We start from the raw sequence: 23912 nt of genomic DNA, 5'->3' as shown, positions 1-23912 counted from the left end.
GGCATTGTTTTACTGTTCTCGTATGTAACATTTCTTTGCAGGGACAGCCTTGGGATACATCCCAGTTTCTCTGCTTTATTTATGAAAGAACTGCTGATTATTCTTATCTTCTCTAGAAAAATTAGAGCAAATGCTCTTTCAAACTGAAATTCAGATCAGAAAACTCTTCTTATTGTCTTCTTATATGCCTTTTTTGTATATACTTAGTTTTAAATTCCAATTGTGGTTTAGATAATGAGGACTAAATTTTCATTTGAAAGTGTTGCATGATTTTGTTTACATTTTGTTTTGTAATTTCCATATTGTTTCAATTTTTTTTTCTGTATTTGTCTTCATTTGCATCAGCACTTCCCTCTATTAATTTGAAAGATGAAAGACACTAGGGGAATTACTGATAATTTTGAGCTATCTCTAGCTCACACATTGTATATGGTACACACACACACACTCACACACACACACACACACACACACACACACGAGAGCTTCCTTGGTAGGCACAGGGCTTATCATCTTACCATCTCAGGGGTGTAAGGTGATTTAAAACATGATTTGTGGTCGTAAGCAATGAATGAAATACCTGTGAATTCAACGCTAGCGTGGTTACTCGTGTTCAAGTGTTCCTGGGGGCATACTCAATTCCTAAATCTATTTAAGACCTGGGTTAATGCTGTCAGCTTTATGAGTTGAGGGAGGCCAGATGGCTTTATTTTGGGTTGTTAAACATTTGAAGAGCCCCTTGAGAAAAGTCTCCTGAGACAAATAGCAATTCAATAAACAGTACCTTCTAGATACTGGTGTGTTATGGAAACCATTTTGTCATGATCAGGCCTGTGTGAATTATTCCTCACTCTCAGAGATATCTGAAAGTTGGGGTTCATGTGACCATGAAAAAGTGTTTTTTTGAGGTTGGGGTCAATGCCTAATTTGTTGGGTAATTTTAGCCTAGAAGAGTCTGATAATGCAAAATTTATAATAAAGAGCTACTTGTGCAAGTGCAAAGAGGTCAGTCTGTCTTTTGGCAGTGAATATACTGCTGGGAAAATTATTCCTCCATCACGAAACTTCCTTAAGGGAAATTTTTTTTTTTAGAATTATGAAATTTTAAAGTTGTCAAGAGACTTTAGAAACTGGTCCATTCAAACTCCTGTTTTCACAGAGGAGGAAATTTTGGTACAGAAGGTTTGGAGACTTCATGAAAGTCACAAAACTGGTTAATATGTACCATAGGTAACACTGGACCTCAGTGTTAGATTAGTCACTCAGTTATGGCCAATTCCTTGGTCTTGTGGACTATAGATCACCAGGCTCCTCTGTCCATGGGATTCTCCAGGCAAGAATACTGGAGTGTGTTGCCATTCCTTTCACCAGGGGATCTTCCTGACCCAGGGACCGAACCTGAGTCTCTGCATTGCAAGCGGATTCTTTACCATCTGAGCCACCAGAGAAGCCCCAGAGTTCAATCCCCTGCAATCTAATCAATTAATTAATGACTTTCAGCTATTAATATAATTAATGTAATTAATGACCAATAAGCATGGTCTTTCCATGCTTATTTTGGGTAGGTGAATGTCAATCTTGCTAAATTCTTCTGAGAATGATTTTCACCTTATGATCTACCTGTGACACTATAGCATATATTCATGAACTCGAATTATGCCCTGAGGTTATTTGCGATTTGGTATCATGTTAATGCAAACTAGGAGTTAGCCCCATATAAAAAATCCATGAAACATCTATTTTTCCATTATATTTAAATTTTATTAAAGATAAATACTGTAAATAGGTAGAAAATTGGATTTTTTTTGTGTGTGGTCTATGGAAGCTGAAGGGCTTTCCAGGTGGAGCTAAGTGGTAAAGAACCTTCCTAACAATGCAGGAGACCTAAGAGACTTAGATTTGATCCCTAGGTCGAGAATATCCCCTGGAGAAGGGCATGGCAACCCACTCCAATATTCTTGCCTGGAGAATCCCATGGAAAGAGGAGCCTGAAGGGCTACAGTCCATAGAGCTGCAGAGTCAGACGTGACTGAAGCGACTTAGCTTGCATGCATGGAAGCTGAGGACAAGACGAAGTAAAAGATCAATTCATTCATGAGAAATAGACCACCTGGGGAGGAATCCTTCTTGGAATTTATGTACTGAAGGACATGGAAAAAGATGAGAGGATTCACCTGAAAACCTATACACTTGTTATTGATCCCAATCAAGTGTGGTTCTCAAATCATCTGCAGTGAAGGACTGTCTATGCTTTCATTCCCAGGCAGACCTATCTGGGGTCCTACTGTGTTATGGTAGGTAGGGATTCATATCACTCATACCAGGTGTGGCTCACCAGATTAAATTTTGACAGACTTCAAAGTGGTCTACATTCAAGAAGTATCCATTAATCGAGCTACAGCACTTCTAAACTCTTATTCTCATTTTATTTTTTAATCTTATTGCAGGTTGGTAACACAATGTTCCCTGAATCAACACATGTCATATCATACTTTGATTAGCATGGCTCTGTAGAGCTGATGGGACTTCCCTGGTGGCTCAGTGGTAAAGAATCCACCTGCCAATGCAGGAGACATGAATTGGATCCCTAGGTTGGGAAGATGCCCTGGAGAAGGAAATGGCAATCCACTCCAGTATTCTTGCCTAGGAAATCCCATGGGCAGAGGAGTCTAAAGGGCTATACTCCATGGGGTCACAAAGAGTTGAACACAACCTACTAATGGAACAATAACAACATATATAGCTGAAGGTCATTAATTAATTCAGGTCCATGAATCATGACCCTTAAGGTCATGGTCATATTTACATCTTCCTTTTTGGAGTAGAAGGTTGATCTTGGCTTGAGTTCCCTGAGGTGCTAGAAGGGAAATCTAGCTGGCATGGAGTGTGACTCACTGAGGGAAGAAATTTTCCTTGGTAAGAAAATGGTTACTTGGTGGAGGACTTGGTCAAGTAGAAGGCATATAGGGAGCATTCTAAATTTCTCTGGTCCCCTCCTGCTATGTTTACTCTAGCCTAATAGTGGAAAATATAATTGGTCAGAGAATAGCACCCTTCTGATTTCATTTAAAGTTTTCTTTCCTCTTTTAGAAAGTTGTGGGAGTGCCTTCTATTCTACATTTGAAAAACTGGGGAGCTTAGATAGAAAGACCCAGAATGTGGCTAAGAAATAACCTTTTTAGCAGTTAAAACTATCTGCAGATGGCTTGAGCACCTTAGGATATAGTGCATTTTCTACCACTGGGAACTTACAAGGATAATTTCGCTGTTGGACAAGTTTCACTTAAGGATCCTTCAACTCCTAGGTTCTACTCTTCAGAACAGCCTTTTCACATTACTTATGCAGGTCCTGACTTCAACAACAGTGAAGTGACACCCAGGTGTCATGTTGATTAAAGAGCCAATACACAGTGAAGGTCTTTTTCCCCCTTATTTTTGAATTCCATCCTCTGTTATACTATGTTTTGCAATATTTATTTTGTTTGGTCAGAAAGTACTATTTTAAGAGTAATTAAATTAAGTTTATTTTTTTAATAGATACTTTTTAAGACACAAATCTTAATAATTCTTAAAAATAAAAGCATGCTTTATGGAACATTGTCATAAATATTAAAAGACCAAGCAAATTGTTTGAATAACAGTTTGGATGTTTCTGCACTGCTAAATCTTCTACAGTCTCAGCCTGCTAAATTGCTCTAAATAATATATGTTTAAAAAGAAGAAATAGTGATTGCATTTTATTTCATTGAATATGTCAAAGGTTAATTAGAAGATTTGTAAAGTACTCTGAGCTTATCAAAAATCACTAAAACTGAAAAGTTCTCATTTATCAAATCTGAAATTCTTTAGTTTTTTTTTTTTAATCTTACAGGGGTTAAATCAAGGTTTAAATACATTTATTTTGTCTAGTTAAACCTGATTATATGGCTATTCTGATGCTGCTGAAAGGCTGTTGGCAAAGAATAAGTTTTTTTTTCATCTAAAATTTGTTATAAGGGAGTATAAATATATCACCATTTGATGACTTGTTTATTTCTCTTTTTCCTCTCATAATTCTTGCAAGTTAAACACTCAATGGGAAATGATTTTACAATTGGTCTCTGTACACTTAAAAACTGCTTATTGAAGATAGTAATAATAACCAGCACATGCAGTGTTTACCGTGTGCCCACAATGATTCAAGCACTTTGCATTATTAATCCATTTAATCGTCACAGTGTTCATATGAGAAAGATAGCATTATTATTTCTCCTTTACAGATGAGGAAACAGAATGCCACATACAGAAACGAGAAACTAGGACCTGGCCCTAGCAATCTGGCTATAGGGTATGTGTTCTTAACTAATAGGGAATCAACCATTTGTTTTAACACACAGACCATCAAAATTATGACTTGGCTGACATTTTAACAGCATTAACACATTTTCTAAAAAAAATAATTGCAGTAAAAAGCTGTGGCATCTTTCTATTATAACTAGCGCTGCTGCAATTCTTGTAGCCATCACACAATTCATGGAAACAATTTACATGAATTTAGACAGCTTATATTTGTTTAGACAACAACAACAGAAAATTAGTGTTTTGGGAACTGCAACAGTTGTAACCTGAAAAGAAATGTAGGTATTGTTTATATTTTTTCTTTTAACAGCATTTCCTATTTCATATAGTTTCATTGGTTTCAGTTGCAGCGTTTTTACTATAATAACAGGTAAAATATGTGTGAATTGTGGAGTGTAATACAATCCTAGACTGATAGTATGTGCATTTTATAGACCTAGCCCTCTAATATTTTATTTTTACTGAAATACACATTATCACATTATTTCTTCAACCAGGTTATAGGACTTCTACAGTAAAGATGTGTAATCCCATTATTCAGTAGAATGAATAACTGCAGTTCTACTTCAGGCCAACATATATAAAGATTATATATATATATATATATATATATATATATATATACATACACCTATTTATACACTTATTTTTACATATATCCATGACCCCACACAAATACACTAAGGATTGATTATTGATATTTGATTTTTGTTATCTTGTAAACAAATGGTCTTATAAATATGGTAAATACATACTTATAGAACAAATAAAATACCAAAGACAATTACATTTCAAAATGTCATCTCCAACTTACTTTTATTTTAGATAGACATTGATTAAAAAAAAAGAAATGGGACTTCCCTGGTGGTACAGTGGAAAAGAATCCACTCCCCAGTGAAGGGGACACAGGTTCGATCTCTGGTCCAGGAGAATCCCACATTCTGTAGAGCAGCTAAGCCTACGCGGCACAACCACCGAGCCTGTGCTCTAGAGCCAGTGCTCTGCAACAGGAGAAGCCACTCGCACCATGAGAAGCAATGAGAAGCCCATGCACCACAGGTGGGGAGTAGTCTCCGCTCACTGCAACTAGGGGAAACCCACGCAGCAACAAAGACCCAGTGCAACCGCAAATAAATAATAAAATTAAAAAAATTAAAAAACCTTAAAAATCAATCAAAGACACAGAAATTAGCCACGCAGGCATCCAAACTTGTAAAACAGATACATCAGAGGTGAACAGTTGCCTTAAAAGCGATCATTTCCCTTAACACACGATTGAAGCGAAGTGAAAATTTCTCAGTCACCTCCACCTCTTTGGGACCCCATGGACTGTAGTCCACTAGGCTCCTTTTTCCATGGAATTCTCCAGGCAAGAATACTGGAGTGGGCAACCTTTCCCTTCTCCAGGGGACCTTCCGGACCCAGGGATTGAACTTTGGTCTCTCGCATTGCAGGCAGATTCTTTACCGTCTGAGCCACTAGGGAAGCTTAACACATGATTAGATATATTATTTCACTAAATAATAAGTTATCCTGGATTTTTAAAAATGTGATTTAATTTACAAAAGTCATTTTGAAGAAAGCATTCTCAGATGAAAGCATTTATACTATAGCGAGGGGCCTCTATCTTTCAAATGTATTAATATATAATATGATCATTCCAGTTGATTATGCTCTTACCTTGAATTGACAGAAAGTTATGACATTTGCAGAATCTCCTAGGTTTTTAAAAATTCATGTGTTCCCTTTAACAATTTCCCTCAGTGGGATTTAAACACCTTTGCTAAAACATTTTTCATGTTTTTCTCCTGTCCAGAATTAAAGATTGGTCCCTTACAGGCAATGTATCAGGCACTGAAACAGGTTAACTTTAATTGACCTCATGGATTTCTCCCTAAGCAATACATTTTTAAACTATAGGTACTTGGCAGTTTGAACATTGATGGCAGGATTGGCTGGACCTTTCAAACAAGAGCTAATAGCTCCTATGTGAAGAGTTCCTTCCTCTGCAGACAAGTTTGTGAAATGTCTTTCATTTTGTGCTTCGTTACATGACTATTTCTGTCTGAAACCCGTCTGCCCATAATGCCTCATTGCTTCAGAGGCACTGGTGCAGTAACTTTCTTGAAATATCTTTTGAGTTAATGAAAGCACCTAGCTACTCTCTGGAAGGAGATTATAAAGGTTAGAGACTCCCTTATTCCCACAGCAGGTCCAAAGTCCCCAGACCATGAAAGCCAGCAATGACAAACCTGTTACGATTTTTAAAAAATCTATTTTATTCAAGTCATTTTAGACTGAACCACGATCTAATCTATGTAATCCTCTGACTTGGGTCTGAGATGATTTTTACAAGGCTAGCTTCAACTGAGAGTCATTTTTCACATGAGTATTTTCTATTCTGGGTTCACAAGGACTTTTCCTATGTTCACACCACTTCCTGTCTGCATAAGGCATGCTACCTAATCACATGCTATATTGTATTTAACAGGTCTGTGTCCATCTTGTCTCTTTATTGCTATTCAGGTCTTTAAGCCTTGAGCAAAATTTTATATCCTCCCTTTCCTATCTCTTACAGTACCAACTTCAAGTACTGGTCAAAGTGGAGATCCTGGAAAAATATCTAAATTGAACTGAATTGAGTTGAACTGCCTCATTCTTCTTCTCAGCTGAATTCTAAGGGCAGCCTCACCATCTGCTGCTTATCTACCATCTGGAAGTGGTTCTTCTGCAAATGCCTGTATGTGCTCAGCAAAGCTTCCAAGGACTAAGTTTTTCATCTGACTTGGCCTCTGAAAGTCTTTGAGATTTGGGCACTGGCACTCTCTGGAATTTTTCTGTCCAGTACCAGAAGTCACACTGCCTAGGGATTGCTGACGGTTAGGAATCTGAGCAAAGACCAAACAAGAGAGTTGTGTTTTTTTTTTTTTTTAATTCAGAAAGTTGAAAAAGTAGGACTAATAGCTAGGAATAAGTATTGGATGCTAATGGTGATGATGTTGTAAGTGATAATTATAATAATTTTTAGCATTTTTCTTTTTTTTATTTAACAGTTTTCATGTTTATAATTTGCCAATTAGTATTACAAGCACACTACCTCTATTAAGTTATGTATTTCTTAAAATAACATTTCAAGGTACAGAGGATTTAATAACTTACCAAGGTCTATATAGCTAATAGGGCTTCCCCGGTGACTCAGCAGTGACCGAGTAGTAAAGAATCTGCCTGCAATGCAGGAGACGCAGGTTCTATTCCTGGGTCAGGAAGATTCCCTAGAGGAGGGCATGGCAACACATGCTAGTACTGTCTGGAGAATCCCATGGTCAGAGGAGCCTGGCGGGCTACAATCCATAGGGTCACAAAGATTTGGACATGACTGAAGCCACTGGGCACGTATGCACGCATACAGCTAGTAAGCAGTAATATCAGAATTTGAACCCAGGCTATCTGGCTCTAGAACAAAGCTTTCCTCTAAGTTTTAATTTTATACTAGTTATATCTCCTGAAAAGACTGTCTGGGATCCCTAATCTCTGAACAATGAACCCAAATCAGTATTCTTGGATGATAGTTTGCAAGAGGCATTGATAAAAACCCTTGTTTTAGGCCTTAAATGATTCTTCAACTTTTAACATGAGAATCATTTCTTCATCTAGGAGAAAGATATGAGTTGCTAAACTGTCAATGTAGACCAAAGTTTGGGCTATTCCATTTGTCCAAAGGTAACTAATGGAATTAATAATTACAAGGAGAGAAAGTAATTTTTCACACATCCTACTTTTTACGAGACATGGAGAAGATTAGGACCTTAGTGCTCTAACATAAAAGGAGAAGTTGTCTTTGGGTGCCACTGCTCTCAACATTGTGTATAAGAGAGGAGATGGCCTTAGGAAATCTGGTCTCAAGTTATGTCCATAGATCTTGAACTGACCACTCTTTGTACCTCCTAAGATGCTGGGTTGGCCTCAGACAGTGGGGAAGGCAGGAAAGTCTATCATTCAGGATTTTGAAACAATTGAAAGGACCAAGCAATTCAACAATATAATTAATATCATATTAATTATATTGAGAAATATATATTATTTTAAGAAATATATATTATTATATATTATATCGAGAATTATATTGAGAAACCAATATAATTAATATCATATTATCGATTAGTATTCTCTCTCGAGTAGAAAATAATAAAAGAATCTGTTTAAAAAGTTTTCTTATATGAAGTCTCTTAAAGTTCTGAATTATTAACAAACTGATTTATAAAAAGATTCCATTTAAAAATTGATAGATAGCCCAACAAGGACAAATAAAAGGTCTCCTTATACTTGGAGAATCTCCTAAAAATCTTCAACAGTCCCTGGACAGTTGATAAAACACTCTGCCTTTCTTTAACTTTGACCTGGTAATTGGTCTCGTGGTGACTGACACCCTGTCATCAAATAGGCATTATATCATCCACAGTGCTAAGGTCTTTAAGACTCAGGTGCAGATGACCCCGAGGAAGTATAATATTTAATAAGCATCATTAACTAAATGCCCTTGGTCACAAAACTTAAAATTGTTCTTTATTTTAATAGGCATTAGCATATAGGTATCTTGAGGTGTCCATCTATAAAACTTTGTGAATATACATGTATTTGAAGTTATGATTTAACCCCAGTTCTTTGTGTAAATACAGTCTCTGGTGATCACTGTGATTGTTACACATACAAATGGCTCTGTGAAGGAAAACTATTTTGGCTTCCCTGGTCTTAGACAAGTCATACCGTGACCCAGCACTTGATTAATAAATGTCAATTTATTCCCTCAGCCTTGTCTGAATTTAGATGATGAATAGTGAAACCTCATCTGAGCTATGTTTAAAAAATAGCCTTTTTTCACATTGAAAATGAAATATCCCAAATCTGAAATATAAGGCCAGGTTGTCTACAAGAATAGCAGTCTAGATTTAAAAAAAAAAAAAGTCAATGACTTTGGATGGAAATTTTAGTGAGCAACTTCTGGTCACATTTTTCAAGCAGTGTGTGTATGTGTTTGTGTGTGGTATGTGTGTGTGCTCAGTTGTGTTCTACTCATTGCAACCCCATGAACCATAGTCTCTCAGGCTCCTCTGTCCAGGGGTTTTACCAGGCTAGAATACTGGCTGCTGCTGCTGCTGCTAAGTCGCTTTAGTCGTGTCCGACTCTGTGCGACCCCATAGATGGCAGCCCATCAGGCTCCTCCATTCCTGGGATTCTCCAGGCAAGAACACTGGAGTGGGTTGCCATTTCCTTCTCCAATGCATGAAAGTGGAAAGTGAAAGGGAAGTCACTCAGTCGTGTCCGACTCTTAGCGACCCCACGGACTGCAGCCTACCAGGCTCCTCTATCCATGGGAGTTTCCAGATAAGAGTTCTGGAGTGGGTTGCCAGTGCCTTCTCCACTAGAATACTGGAGTGGTTGCCATTTCCTTCTCCAGGGGATCTTCCTGACCCAGGGATCAAACCTGCATTTCCTGAATTGGCAGGCAGATTCTTCACTACTGGTGCCACCTGGGAAGCCCTTTTCCAGCAGAACCTCTACTAAAAGCATCTCCTGCTTGTGTCCTAGAGACCAAATGTGAAGGGTTAGTGCACTTTGCTTATGGATTTTAGTAATTTCCATCATCCTTTTCAGCTTTCAACTGCCTATTCTTCAGCTGTGAAACAACTTAGAATCATCTTGAAAGCAAAGAGTCGGCTTTACCATTTGGATGTGCCGAAGGGATGTTTTGGGGATATTGAGGGGACAAAAGCACGTTGTGTGATGAAAAAATGCTTCTTAGAAATTTCCTTGTGACCGAGTACGAATGGAACCCATGTGAGCAAGGGTCATTACATCCCCAACAGTAGATCAGAATGTGCTAAGCTAGACCAGGTAAAGGAAGCTTTCCTTATTGATTCCACAACCTAAGAGAGGATACTGTCTTTGATTAAGAGAGAAAGGGAAGGAGGGACACCATAATCGCACAGCAGAGGTGATGCATTAATGCTGAGCCAGGTCAGAACTGAGTCCTTGTGACTTTAACTGCTGTCACTCAGTGACAGGGTGGAACTACCCTGAGAGCTAAAAGACTGGCATGTTTCTTTCCCTTGCAGAATAATCCAGCTTAAAATCCCCGAGTGTGGATCCCTCTGAAGCTTTCTGACAGCTTGCCTCCCTCAAGGGGAAAACTAAATCGGATTTAGTCCTTGTTCTCTTTTTGCAAATAAATTTCTTCTTGATAAATAGGGTTGCTGGGCTATGAGATAACTTGTAAATCGAGGAACATAGAACAGCTTCTCTTCCTCTGTGGATCTCTCTGTATCCTTTCTGCTATGGTCTGAATGTTTCCCCCACAAATCCATATGTTAAAATCCTGACCCTCCAAGGTGATGGCATAAGGAGGTGAGGTGTTGGGGAGGTGTTTAAGTCATGAGTATGGAGCCACGAATGTGATTAGTGCCCTTATAAAAGAGGTTCCTAAAAGACCTTTGCCCCTTTTACCACAGGAGGACACAGTATGAAATCTGCAACCTGCAAGAGAGCCCTCATTCAACCATGCTGGAGCCCAATCTTGACTTTCAGCCTCCAGAATTGTGAGAAATAAATGTCTGTTGTTTATAAACTTCCCAGTCTGATATTCTGTTATAGCACCTTGCACAAATACACTTCTTCACCTCCCTCCCTTCTTTTTCTTTTTTCTTTCTCTGACCGAATTCATCTCTCTTAGATTTCATCAGTGCATTTGCTCATTTATTAAAAACATATTTTCTGAGTTCTACTATCCTTTACTAGGTATCTACTATGTTCCAGGTACTGTTTTAGGTTCTGAGGATATAAATGACAAACAAAAGAGACCAATTGTCTATCCTCAAGATGCTTGTCTTCTAGAACTCTCTGAAGTTTGACTGAACTCTGGCTCTCCCATCAATAGCTTTATAAATTTGTGGCGAGTTATTTAATGGAGCTATGCCTCATTTCATCCCAATCCCAAAGAAAGGTAATGCCAAAGAATGTTCAAACTACCACACAATTGCATTCATCTCACACGCTAGCAAAGTAATGCTCAAAACTTTCCAAGCTAGGTTTCAACAGTATGTGAACAGTGAACTTCCAGATGTTCAAGCTGTATTTAGAAAAGGCAGGGGAACCAGTGAACAAATTGACAACATCCGTTGTATCATCAAAAAAGCAGGAGAGTTCCAGAGAAACATCTACTTCTACATTATTGATTACACCAAAGCCTTTGACTGTGTGGATCACAACAAACTGTGGAAAATTCTTAAAGAGATGGGAATACCAGACCACCGGACTGCCTCTTGAGAAATCTGTATGCAGGTCAAGAAGCAGTAGTTAGAAATGGATATGGAACAGCAGACTGGTTCCAAATTGGGAAAGGTGTACATCAAGGCTGTACACTGTCACCCTTCTTATTTAACTTATATGTAGAATATTCCATGCAAAATGCTGGGCCGGATGAAGCACAAGGTGGAATCAAGACTGCCAGGAGAAATATCAATAACCTCAGGTGAGAAGATGACATCACTCTTATGGCAGAAAGTGAAGAGGAACTAAAGAACCTCTTGATGAAAGTGAAAGAGGAGAGTGAAAAAGTTGGCTTAAAACTCAACATTCAGAAAACTAAGATCATGGATGGCATCTGGTTCCATCATCACTTCATGGCATATGGATGGGGAAACAATGGAAACAATGAGAGACTTTATTTTGGGGGACTCCAAAATCACTGCAGACGGTGATTGCAGCCATGAAATTAAGACTCTTGCTCCTTGGAAGAAAAACTGTGACCAACCTAGACAGCATATTATAAAGCAGAGATATTACTTTGCCAACAAAGGCCCGTATAGTTGAACTATGGTTTTTCCAGTAGTCATGTATGGATGTGAGAGTTGGACTATAAAGAAAGCTGAGTGCTGAAGAATTGACGTTTTTGAACTGTGGTGTTGGAGAAGACTCTTGAGAGTCCCTAGGACTGCAAGGAGATCCACCCAGTCCATCCTAAAGGAAATCAGTCCTGAATATTCATTGGAAGGACTGATGCTGAAGCTGAAACTCCAATACTTTGGCCCCCTGATGTGAAGAACTGACTCATTGGAAAAGACCCTGGTGCTAGGAAAGATTGAAGGCGGGAGAAGGGGATGACAGAGGATGAGATGGTTGGCTGACATCACCGACTTGATGGACTTGAGTTTGAGCAAGCTCCTGGAGTTGGTGATGGACAAGGAAGCCTAGTGGGCTGCAGTCCATGCAAAGAGTTGGACATGACTGAACAACTGAAATGAAAGGGCGACTGAAGTGAACTGAACTGATGCCTCATTTACTTTCCTACTAGTGGCTCAGAAGGTAAAGAATCTGCCTGCAATGCAGGAGACCTAGGTTTGTTTCCTGGGTTGGGAAGATCCCTTGAAGAAGGGCATGGCAACCCACTGCCGTATTCTGGCCTGGAGAATCCCATGGTAGAGGAGCCTGTCAGGCTATCATCCATAGGGTTGCATAAAGTGGGATATGACTTAAGTGTCTTAACACACATGTATATATGCCTCATTTTCCTCATCATACAATGGGGATAATATTAGCTTTTTCCTCAGTCTCCCTTTATAAGGATGCTGCTACTGCTAAGTCACATCAGTCGTGTACAACTCTGTGCAACCGCATAGATGGCAGCCCACCAGGCTCCTCTGTCCATGAGATTTTCCAGGCAAGAACACTGGAGTTGCCATTTCCTTCTCTGATGCATGAAAATGAAAAGTGAAAATGAAGTTGCTCAGTCGCATCCGACTCTTAGTGACCCCATGGACTGTAGCCCACCAGGCTCCTCTGTCCATGGGATTTTCCAGGCAAGAGTACTGGAGTGGGTTGCCATTGAAAATGAGATAATATATTTAAAGTGTTTAGGAGCAGAGTGTGTGGCTATGAGCTAGTGTGTAATGCATGCTTCTCATCTCCCTGTCATTGTTTGTACTCTCATCACGTTGTTTCTCCCTGAGATGCTTATTGTCTCGTTTGCCCAGTCACCCAAGAAACTTTTACTTGTGCCTCATTTTCAGGACCAGGAAGCAAGCAGGAGCCTGCTCTGAAAATGCCCAGGGAGCAGCAGTTGTGAGACTAGCACCGAATTATTTCAGTGAAAAGCACTATCCAAGAATACCTTAATATATTGACCCAGTGGGCTGCCATCTATGGGATCACACAGAGTCGGACACGACTGAAGCGACTTAGCAGCAGCAGCAGGGTCCTACCAGGTGATGTGGGGACCAACACTTTTTATATTTAGAAACATGCGAGCAGAAACAAATCAAAATAAGGTTAAAGGATACTGTGTGAATCCAGTGATTGATTGGACAGTGGCAGAGTCAGATCTATGGCTTTTTCAAAGCATAGGCTCTCCCTCTTTTTATATTTCTGATGTGCATCTTAGTAAGCAGTATTCTTGCCAGGAAAATCCCATGGACAGAGGAGGCTGCCAGGCTACAGTCCATGGGGTTGCAAAGAGTCGGACATGACTGAGCACACGCTCTATGTATACCATACTATACTATAGTAATCGTAGAATCTTCTCTGCTTCTACTTGCCCCTTTCCCAATACTCTAAAACTTTCTGATATTGGTGAAAGAGGTAAGTCATTTCAGACATTTTTTCAGACATACTCAATTCTACTTTAGCAGTGTCCCTCGGTCCTATATGCCTTGCAGGTCACTTTCCTGGTTTCTGACATGTATTGTGATGAATTACTAGCTGGGGGTAGCTTATGTTTCTTCACACTATTGATTTTAGGAAAATTTAAGCTTTCAGAAAGTTGGAAAGCCAATATTTAAAGTCATTTGTCCTGAAAACAACACTTGTCCAAAAAGAAACAATCACCACACTTTATACCTTCATTAAATCAATGACATATTTCTTTAAAAAACAAGTGTTTAAAAAATCATTTTTTTTAATAAAGGAAAAGAAAATCCTAACATTTTAAGATTACTCTGTTTTTTATAAACCTCTGGGTATAGTGTACTCTTTTTATGAAGATTTTTTTTTTTGAATGTGGACCATTTTTTAAAAACTTTATTGAATTTATTAAAATATCACTTCTGTTTTATATTTTGTTTTTTGTTTTGTTTTGTTTTGTTTTGGTTCTGAGGCATATGGTATCTTAGCTCCTTGACCAGGAATCAAACCACACTCCCTTCATTGGAAGGTGAAGTCTCAACCACTGGATTGCCAGGGATGCCCCCTAGTTTACTCTTAAAACAAGTTTTTATTTGTTTATCTATTACTGTTTGTTATTGCTAAACCACATGTACTGCATAAGTAATAGATGGGAGCCTGGTGAGCTACAGTCCATGGGGTCATGGAGAGTCAGACACAACTGAGTGATTAACACAAACACATATACAATACCAATTTTTGTGAACTGTTATATCAAGATGTGTTCACTTTTTTTTAGCCTTAATATTTTGTCTCTACTTTAATATTCTCCACAAGTCGGAGTAGTCCGCTTGGTCCTGGGGTGGCAATTTTTCATAATCCGGGTGTGAAATGTTGACAAAAGTGTTCTTAGAGTTTATTTTGGTTACAATTGTTGTTTTCCTTCCCCGCTCCCACCCCCCACCCCGCCCCACCCACACAGGCACAATTACCTCTTCCAAGAAGGTCCTAGCCTATCTCTGTCTTAAACCAAGTGTATGATTTTGAGCAGATAATTTAGCTTCTGAGAGTTTTGGTCTTTTCATGAGTAATATGAAGGTCTAAATCTTTCTGATCTCTAAGGTTTTTTGCCATCTCTAAAGGTTTCTGGATCTATTAAAATCCATATTTTCCCCCATGGGAGATACAGTATCTGAGATTTGATAATAAAACCACTACAGCTTATTCTGTATGCAAGGCTGAAATCAGTTTCATTACTCTGGGTAAGTCATTAAAAGACATGAACAACAAAATGTACTTGACACTAAAACTCTATTGATTCTAGCTTAAATCTCCTTTGGTGCCTCAGGAAGCTCTCTAGGCTATGGGGAAGGCTTCAGGCTATACTGGGAGCAGTATCCCTGCTGGTGCAGATGCAGTATTAGACTGGAGTCTCCTGGGATATTTTTGGATTTAATTCTCCAAATAAATTCCACTATCAACACATTTACTTGTCATCTGCTCCTGTCTCATCCAGTATAGAACACAATGAATCGAACAATGATATTCACACATTTTGATTGGAATTTCAGATTAACTGAACTTTATTTTGTGAGTTCCATGTATGAGTCATTAATTAATGAATGTAAAGGTAAGAAAAGATATTGAAGGTACTGATATGTGAAACTGAGTGTATTAAATCGAGGATAGAAGGATTGATATCTAAATGGTGTAAAGGCAAGAGAAAAATGCTGAAGGAAGAGATATGTGGATCTGAGTGTACTATATTGGGGATAGAAGAACTGATATCTAGATGAACTGAAAAAATTGCTTTACACTGACTGCTGTGGGCACCTGGGTTCTTTGTAATCGGATTATCTCATTACCATTTTATTTTATAAAAAAGTTACCTAAAAAAAATTTTTTTTTTTTTGGACAGACTCTTATTCCACACCCTCTTTCCATCAGTATGAGATGACCATTGAGAATATACTGTTAGTTCCTTACCTTGAAGAAGGTCATTGTTGATCCATCTCTGACGGCCCCATATTCTATCTTGGTTTGTTTTGCCAAATCATCCGCTGAATCAATGGGGGATTCCATTCGCTCTACTGTCAAGAAGGCGGCCAGATTGGCAGTGTAGGATGAAATGATGATTAGGGTGAAAAACCACCATATCCCTCCAACTATTCTGGTCGAGAGAGCTTTGGGCATCAACTCTGATCCTGTGATGGTATCACCAGAGTAAGAGTGTTAAAGAGAGGTATAAGAAGGGAGAAGACTCATGATTCAACAGTAGTCTAGAGAGATAATGCATTTTTGTGACTCAAAATCATAAATCTATCAAACATTTATTCTCTTGTGTGTAGGTGAACAGATGTATCTTTTTAGAAAATGAAGTAAAATCTAAATGATCTTTTATCATTTATCACTGCTGCTGCTTAAATGTGATTTATTTCCATTTGATGGTTTTAATGGTTTTAACCCTGAGATATTCTATGTCTAAAATTTATAAACAGTTTAGTTGCTTAGATTTGAGTTTGTTTGCTTGTTTTTGCTGAAAAATCCTCAGACTTCTGGCCTTTTTGTACTGTTTAATATACATCTTATTGTGTGAAATAAAATGTTCTAGGTTGTACAACAGTGAAAGCTTTAAAATGTTAACATTAACATTTTATTTAATATTAAAGAATGGGAGAAACTTTCAAAAGATTTACATATTATGCTATTTATCATATGCATTTAATAAAACACCGTTTTACAAGTCAGATGATATTGGATGCAACTGTACTTGACAGATGATGAATCAATCTTTTATTGTTTTATGTTATTTTTGAAGTCAAAATTATTTTTTTAATGTTGATTCTTGTTTAACTGAAAATAATATATTTACTGAAAAGGCACAATTTTGTCCTCAAATAAAGTACAATTTAATTATACTTCAAAGACTGGCTGTTTTGCAGGTGGAAAGGGGCCCTTCTTGGTAAAAACACTCATTTTAGGTGTTATCAGATGGTTCCTGATTATTTGTAAAAAGGTAACATAGTTATGACCAACCTAGATAGCATATTCAAAAGCAGAGACATTACTTTGCCAACAAAGGTCCGTCTAGTCAAGGCTATGGTTTTTCCTGTGGTCATGTATGGATGTGAGAGTTGGACTGTGAAGAAGGCTGAGCACCGAAGAATTGATGCTTTTGAACTGTGGTGTTGGAGAAGACTCTTGAAGAGTCCCTTGGACTGCAAGGAGATCCAACCAGTCCATTCTGAAGGAGATCAGCCCTGGGATTTCTTTGGACAGAATGATGCTACAGCTGAAAGTCCAGTACTTTGGCCACCTCATGCGAAGAGTTGACTCATTGGAAAAGACTCTGATGCTGGGAGGAATTGGGGGCAGGAGGAGAAGGGGACGACAGAGGATGAGATAGCTGCATGGCATCACTGACTCGATGGAGGTGAGTCTGGGTGAACTCCGGGAGTTGGTGATGGACAGGGAGGCCTGGTGTGCTGCGATTCATGGGGTCACAAAGAGTCGGACACGACTGAGGGACTGAACTGAACTGAACATAGAGGCATTTAATGTATTTACCAAGAAAAAGAAAAAACATCTTTCTCTCTTGAAGAAAGAGTATATGGGCAAAGTTTACCTACACAAAGGACAAGCATCTATGAAAGCTCTCTAGCTCAAAACTTTTGATCAAGCTGAGCTATGGAAGGTTATAAATCCAGCAGCAGAACCAAAAGGAACAGAAAGTCATATGCAGCCTTACCCTAATTGTATTGATCCATGGATGGATTTTGGTTAATCTGCTTGCCTGAAATTCACCATTGCTTCTCTCTTAGCATTTTCCCCATAAACTTGGAGAAATGATAGAGTTTATGGGACCACTTAAGAAGTGAAAGGAAAACACCCTAAGTTAAATCTGAAGTGTGAAGTTCAGCAGGTGAATTATCTGGTTTAAAGGAGTCTTTCACTGTTCTGATTGTCTTGAAGTTTTGTCATTAATGGCTTAAGATAGAAAGGGAAATTGGAGTTTACCAATCTACAAATACATGAATTTATGCTCAAGGTTAATCTGTAAACAAATGCAAATATTGCTCATGAAATCAGAGTCAGCTCCAGGCTCATAATATGCAGATAAATGTTGGCAGTTTCTTAGCTTTGAATTAGCTATATTCTTCTAAAGCTGTTCTTTGTACTTTATTCTCTTTTAATGAGGTTAATGGCTTCACTGTGTTTTTTTTTCTTTTTTTTTTGCTTGTTTGTTTGAATTTGAGTGTGTAATGTTACACAGATTTAAAACAGTTTTCATCAAATTGCTTCTAAGGATTTAGTAAGATAGTGCGTTGCTGTTGCTGTAATCTTTCAGTTTAATGGGATTTATATGCTGTGGGTGTGTTTGTTTAATGCCCAAGTTTATTTCATATCTTTGTATTGAATTGACCTAGCAGCCTCGTGGCAGTGTGATATTATTTTAGATCTTTGGTTGGCTATCACTAAAATACCATTTATTTCATAAAATACCCATAGGAAATAGGTAATACAGTTAGTAGATATATTTTCTTAGCTTATAGGTATAGATTTTCTGCTGTGAATTTATCCTTATTTTATTTGGTTGCATTTGTGAAAAGATCAAGTTTTAATTTATTATTCATATAATTGTGTATTATATGGCAGGAAAATTAGGCAGACAGATGGATAACCAACTGTCTACATGCAATAATAAATTCATATCTATCACACTTTAAAATAAAACATATTTATACATTTGAATGAAGTTGTCTTGGAAATTAAAAATAATTAATAGGAACCTACTCATACAACATTTTAAACCCTTGGTAGATGGTATGAATTTCTCAACACTACATCTTTTGAAAAAAATTCACACAGTTTTCTGACTTTCATGACTCTCAACGTTAACTGATATACCTAGAAATGACTTCACTCAAGTAGAGATGATTTGTTAAAGGTCAGAACTCTAGAGGATGAAATCATGACAGTAATAAAAGCAGAATAAAATGTCATCAGAAAATATTTGGGATGAGAGACAATACTTGCTGAAGTCTCTTTAGTGCCTTTTACGGCAGACATGACAGCCAATCCTGATCCAGACTTTGCTCACGCTCTGTAGAAAAGAGAAAGCCTGATCATCACATTAAAAAAGAAATTAAACAAAATGGTTTCCAATTGAGTACAGTGACAAACTTCTGCTAGCAAGAGCGCAACAGTCAATATAGAAGTTAGCTACCCGGTCCAATGCCGCATGCTAAGGACAAATGCACGAACAGTCACCAGTACCGCAAATTTGTACATCATAATATTTTTTTCACCTGACAGATACTTTAAACTTCTTGAAAAACAAGCAGAGTCTGGTTGGGGCTGACTGTCATGTACCCAAGGTCGTGGTAACTAGCAGACACTGCATCCCACGGTTTGCTGTGGATGATGGGAAACTCCAAACAGGTAGAGTATGAAAGAGAAATTTAGGGGGAGGGTACACTCATGTGACAGGCTTCCCTTGTGGCTCAGCAGTAAAGAATCTGCCTTCCAATGCAGGAGACATAGGTTCGATCCCTGGATCAGGAAGATCCCCTGGAGAAGGAAATGGCAATTCCCCCCAGTTTTCTTGCCTGGGAAATCCCATGACAGAGGAGCTGACAGGCTACAGCCCTAGGTGTCACAGAGTTGGACATGACGTGGCTACTAAAGAACAACAATAACATTCATATGACAAAAGGAAGTCATGGTCACATATACCTGCACAGGCGTGCTGCATACTCTAGGAAACCCAAGGCTATATTTTTCTATTCTAATGGCATAGGAAGGCAAGCTACTGGTAAGGAAGGAAGTCTCTTTCATTCTTTGAAAGTGATTGCTCACAAGATAAATGCCTTAAAAACTAAATGCACTGGTAAAGCAGTATATGTCATCCAAAGAGTTTTCCTGTGGGATTTACAGTTCTGTCTTACGCTCTAAACTCACGCAAGTGATTTCCAGTAAATCAGGTGCTGGGTCTACACCTACTTTGCACTGCCTGAATAAGCTATACTTAACTGCGTGTTGAGATGATTTACTCACTTCGCTCAATTATTTGGTGTTTCCACACTAGAAACCCTGTTCTCTCTCCTTGGAATTTTTAAACACAATATAAACACTTTGAGTAGCATGATAACAAGTCCCTCCTGAGAAGCCTTAGGGCTTACCCCTAAGTAACAAACATCTTTAATATATATCCTAGTTGAAATTTCCTTTGCCAATTTATTTTGCAGCTTGTTGTCAAATAAGGAGATATTCCAAACACAACAGCATCTGTGACTGATGATTTTCTTAAATTAATGCATTTAATCTTGAGAAGTATTTTCTAGACCATACGCCTGGAATCAAAGCTGAGGAAAATCCACAGAAATGTTGGATTTCTTCCAAAGGTTAAAACAACTCACTCCTCCCTTCCCCACAAAGTCAAAATCCTTCAAATCATAGAAAATGTACAAAATATATTACATTTCTGTGGTTTGAATTTTATTTCCTCCAACATCTCCAGTTTACTGTTGCTATGGTTACCAACTGAGGGAGATTGTAAAAAGTTACTGGGAAGCTAAGATGAATCCCAGTAGGGTTTGTCAGAGTGGTAATTAGGTGACAGTTTTAGGGACTGTCATCTATTGGAAGGATGTAAATCAACCTAATTTTCAAAGGATTCAAATTTTAGCCCTTTCAAATTGTAACTTGTGAGGTTATGACTAAAAAGGAAAAGATAGATATCTCCATCTATGCCAGTTGGTAAACAATTTCTAAGGCAATTTATCCTTTCCTTCCCTCTAGGAAAATTTATATTTGTTGCTTGATAGAAGTTTATTTTAGATCTGTAGCAAAGGAGTTCTGTTGCTGTCATATTTTTGTCTTTTTTATTTTTAGAAATGTCTAAGAAGCCAGGTTCTATCTTTTTTAACTTCTGAGTTGGTTTTTAGCCTACCCGCTATGTTCTTGGTGGAGTTTACCAGCATAAAAGCCTGTCAGCAGACCGTGGGATGCGTGTGACAAAGATGGGCAACCTTGTACCTTGTTGCATGAGAGCTCCAACTCCAAACCAGAAACTATTTAGTAAAGTAAAATTGTTTTCCACCACGTCTGAGTCAGGGTTGCATGGGTGGGGGTTATACCACTCGTAGGGTGTAAACCTGTGGTAGTTAACAGAAACAGTCTGTGAACATGAGGTAGATACATGCGGCACCAGCAAAAACCCACTGAACCAGGCACAACACCCAACAGCGAATGAGGGACGCGTCAAACCAAGCAGTAGGCCGTGTTCATAAACTTACAGCTTTGGTGGGCAAAGTGCAAAGGAGACTCTAGACATTTTATTTACCAGTCTTCTGATTCCCAGGCAAAGCCCACTGGGTGACTGGAACCATATTCCTCAGATCACCTGAGTTTTCACTCATTTCCATTTTATTGAACAACTAGATGGACTGCAGAGGGAGGTTCACTCATCCCAAGTATTCACCCCACAGAGTAGCAACGACAGTGACATGGACACAGTTGCATACCAACTGTAATATCAAGATTCTGTGTCACTAGGCGCTGAGGAAGACACGAAATAGAGGGGTGACTGGACTTCAAGGCTTATTGACTCATAGATCAAAGGAGTCTATGTAGTCTAGTGATTCAATAATGCATCAAAGGAGTCGCAAGTTTCAAACGATTAGTGAACAAAAAGAGGGTCTGGATTGGGGTGTATTTGATACTTTTATGAGAGTATGTGGAGATAAAAATCCCAATCTGTAAATGAAGAGATAAAGTTCAAATTTAGAAGTACCCTGTCCCAGGCATCAGAGTTCATTTATGTTAAGGTCAGAGCATGTCTGGATGAACAGTTTTAGGTTCAGACTTTCCTCTAAGATTCATTCTGAATTGTTTCTACAACTGTGAACTGTGGCCACTTGATTGCCAGCCCTAGCTGGTTAGGAAGTCGACCTTGAATAAGTAATTTAAACTCTCTGGCTTCAGTTTCCTTATTTTTAAAGAAGAAAAAATCCAGATATCTCTAAGTTGTGTTAAAATAAAAATTTAAGGGGCTGAAGTGATTTTGGGTTCTTCTTCTATTTTCTAAAAATCTGTCTGACCTCTACAAGCCCAAGGAGCTCCCTGCTCTGTGGTTCTTTTTTAAGACTATCTTTCCAAGGGGCACTTATTTTTCCAAAAAAGACATTAGCAGATGTGCTGCGAAGTGATCTGGAAATGATTTAAAATGCAGTAGTCCTTAACACCGAAAGCTATGCCATTTGCCACTGAATCCTTTTAATGCAAGCAAGAGTGTTAGAGTAAAGTCGATGTGAACATATGGAATGCTCTCCAGCCATAGGTTTCAGCAGTAAACAATAGCAGGTTGCTGATACATGGTGGTGTTAAGGTGAATACGTTATTTACAGCAAGAAGCAGGGCACACTTTGAATCAGGCACAAGGAAGTGGGCAGATAGTTCTTAATGAAACACCATTCCCTAAACCTGCAGACACCTTCTGAAAAGTATACAGTGTCTCCTCATCAAGTCTTAAGGAGGCTAGGATAACAGCCTTGTAGTTTATCCCATAATAATGGCATCCAAGTCATTACTACACCTTCTCCACAGCTGCAGGGCACACAGTGCAGGTTCCTGTGAAGCTTATGAATAAAGCTTTAATTGACAATGCCATGCCAATACATTTTAATTACTGTTTCAACAGTGTAATTAAGTTTTGAATTTATACTGTCTTATAACCATAGAAGTTTGCTGAGCCGAAGAACCTGATACCGATGCTAAGAAACCTACTACTTGAAGCAGTACACAGGGTAAAAATGCCACTACTTAAACAGTATCAGTGGTGCTTGTACAATAATTTAAGAAAATTAATTGCCATACATTAGGAGGGCTGTGCCTTCAAAAGCAGAAGTTTCTCTAAACAGCTCATAAAACCTGGCCACCACCAGCCCCGTGATATTCTGGCATCTCTCCCCTGTATGTGCTCTGATGAATGAACCCACCACTTCTTTCTTTGGAATGCTGCATCTCACTCGGTCCTGTTTCAGTATTTCAGACTTTGCAGCTCAAAGTGAACAATTAATCTAGTTTTCTATGGCAAAAAAGAAAACTGTCCAAACAGCAATGCGATTCTGCCTGCTCTGCAGAGATATTTTAGATTCTTTCTTTCTGGGATTCTGAGTGACTCGGAGAGTGTGTGGAGTGAGGAATATTAAATAGTGATTTGATGCTGTGCTGTAGCACTCTGACTTTTCATAATGCAATAGATCTACCTGTTGCCTGGATGCAGATATTTCAGCTTGAAATTCCTAATGTCTGCTTAAAGATAGCCAGTGTGACAGCAATGTCATCACCAGGAAGCCTGGTAGAAAGATTAATTCATGGCCTGTACCAATGATATGCTGAAGCTGCTCTCCTCACCTGATTCCAATTTGAGTAAAATGACAGAGAAAGGGGCAAATGTGCTTAGAATTTATGTCAAAACTTGCATCTCGAAGAGTTATACTGAAATACAGAGGCTCATTTTGGTTTTATGTTCATATACGCCAAGCTTTTACTTGAATGGAAGATATAAAATGATTCTCATACTAAAGACTTCCAATTAAGGGATTCTTTTTATGACTGAGAACGGATATCAGGCTACATCAACAAGAGGGAGATCTTTTAATGGAGAAAGCCCTCAATCTTGTAATGTAACTGGTTGGGTTTATAGTATAACTGTAGAGCTACAGTCAAAGGTTTTCTTGATTTTTCTTTGCCAGAGGCCAAATTAAAAAAATGTCCATTTTAAGAAGATAAACATAAATTGTAAGATGTAAGCAGACATTATTTCTGGATATTCAGTCTATCTAAATTGTATGTATTTGATGGACATAATTCCTTGGGATTAAATACTTTACAAAAAGTAATTTAGAAAATGTCAACCA

At 38.4% G+C, this 23912-nt stretch overlaps 1 protein-coding gene across 8 annotated transcripts in view; it reads right to left on the bottom strand.

Moving 5' to 3' along the window:
* GRIK1 (glutamate ionotropic receptor kainate type subunit 1) overlaps positions 1 to 23912 on the bottom strand; it is a 474700-nt gene that overhangs the window by 27089 nt on the left and 423699 nt on the right. For all 8 annotated transcript variants that reach the window (XM_027540202.1, XM_027540037.1, XM_027539869.1 and 5 more), the window contains 2 exons: positions 21028 to 21146; positions 15976 to 16193 (listed from right to left, as the gene is read on the bottom strand). In XM_027540202.1, coding sequence (XP_027396003.1) covers positions 15976 to 16193; positions 21028 to 21146 — 337 coding nt within the window. The remainder of the gene's footprint in view (positions 1 to 15975; positions 16194 to 21027; positions 21147 to 23912) is intronic.

The sequence above is a fragment of the Bos indicus x Bos taurus genome, chromosome 1 (genome assembly GCF_003369695.1).
Source record: "Bos indicus x Bos taurus breed Angus x Brahman F1 hybrid chromosome 1, Bos_hybrid_MaternalHap_v2.0, whole genome shotgun sequence".
NCBI lineage: Eukaryota > Metazoa > Chordata > Mammalia > Artiodactyla > Bovidae > Bos > Bos indicus x Bos taurus.
This window is presented reverse-complemented; position numbering and strand designations above follow the sequence as displayed.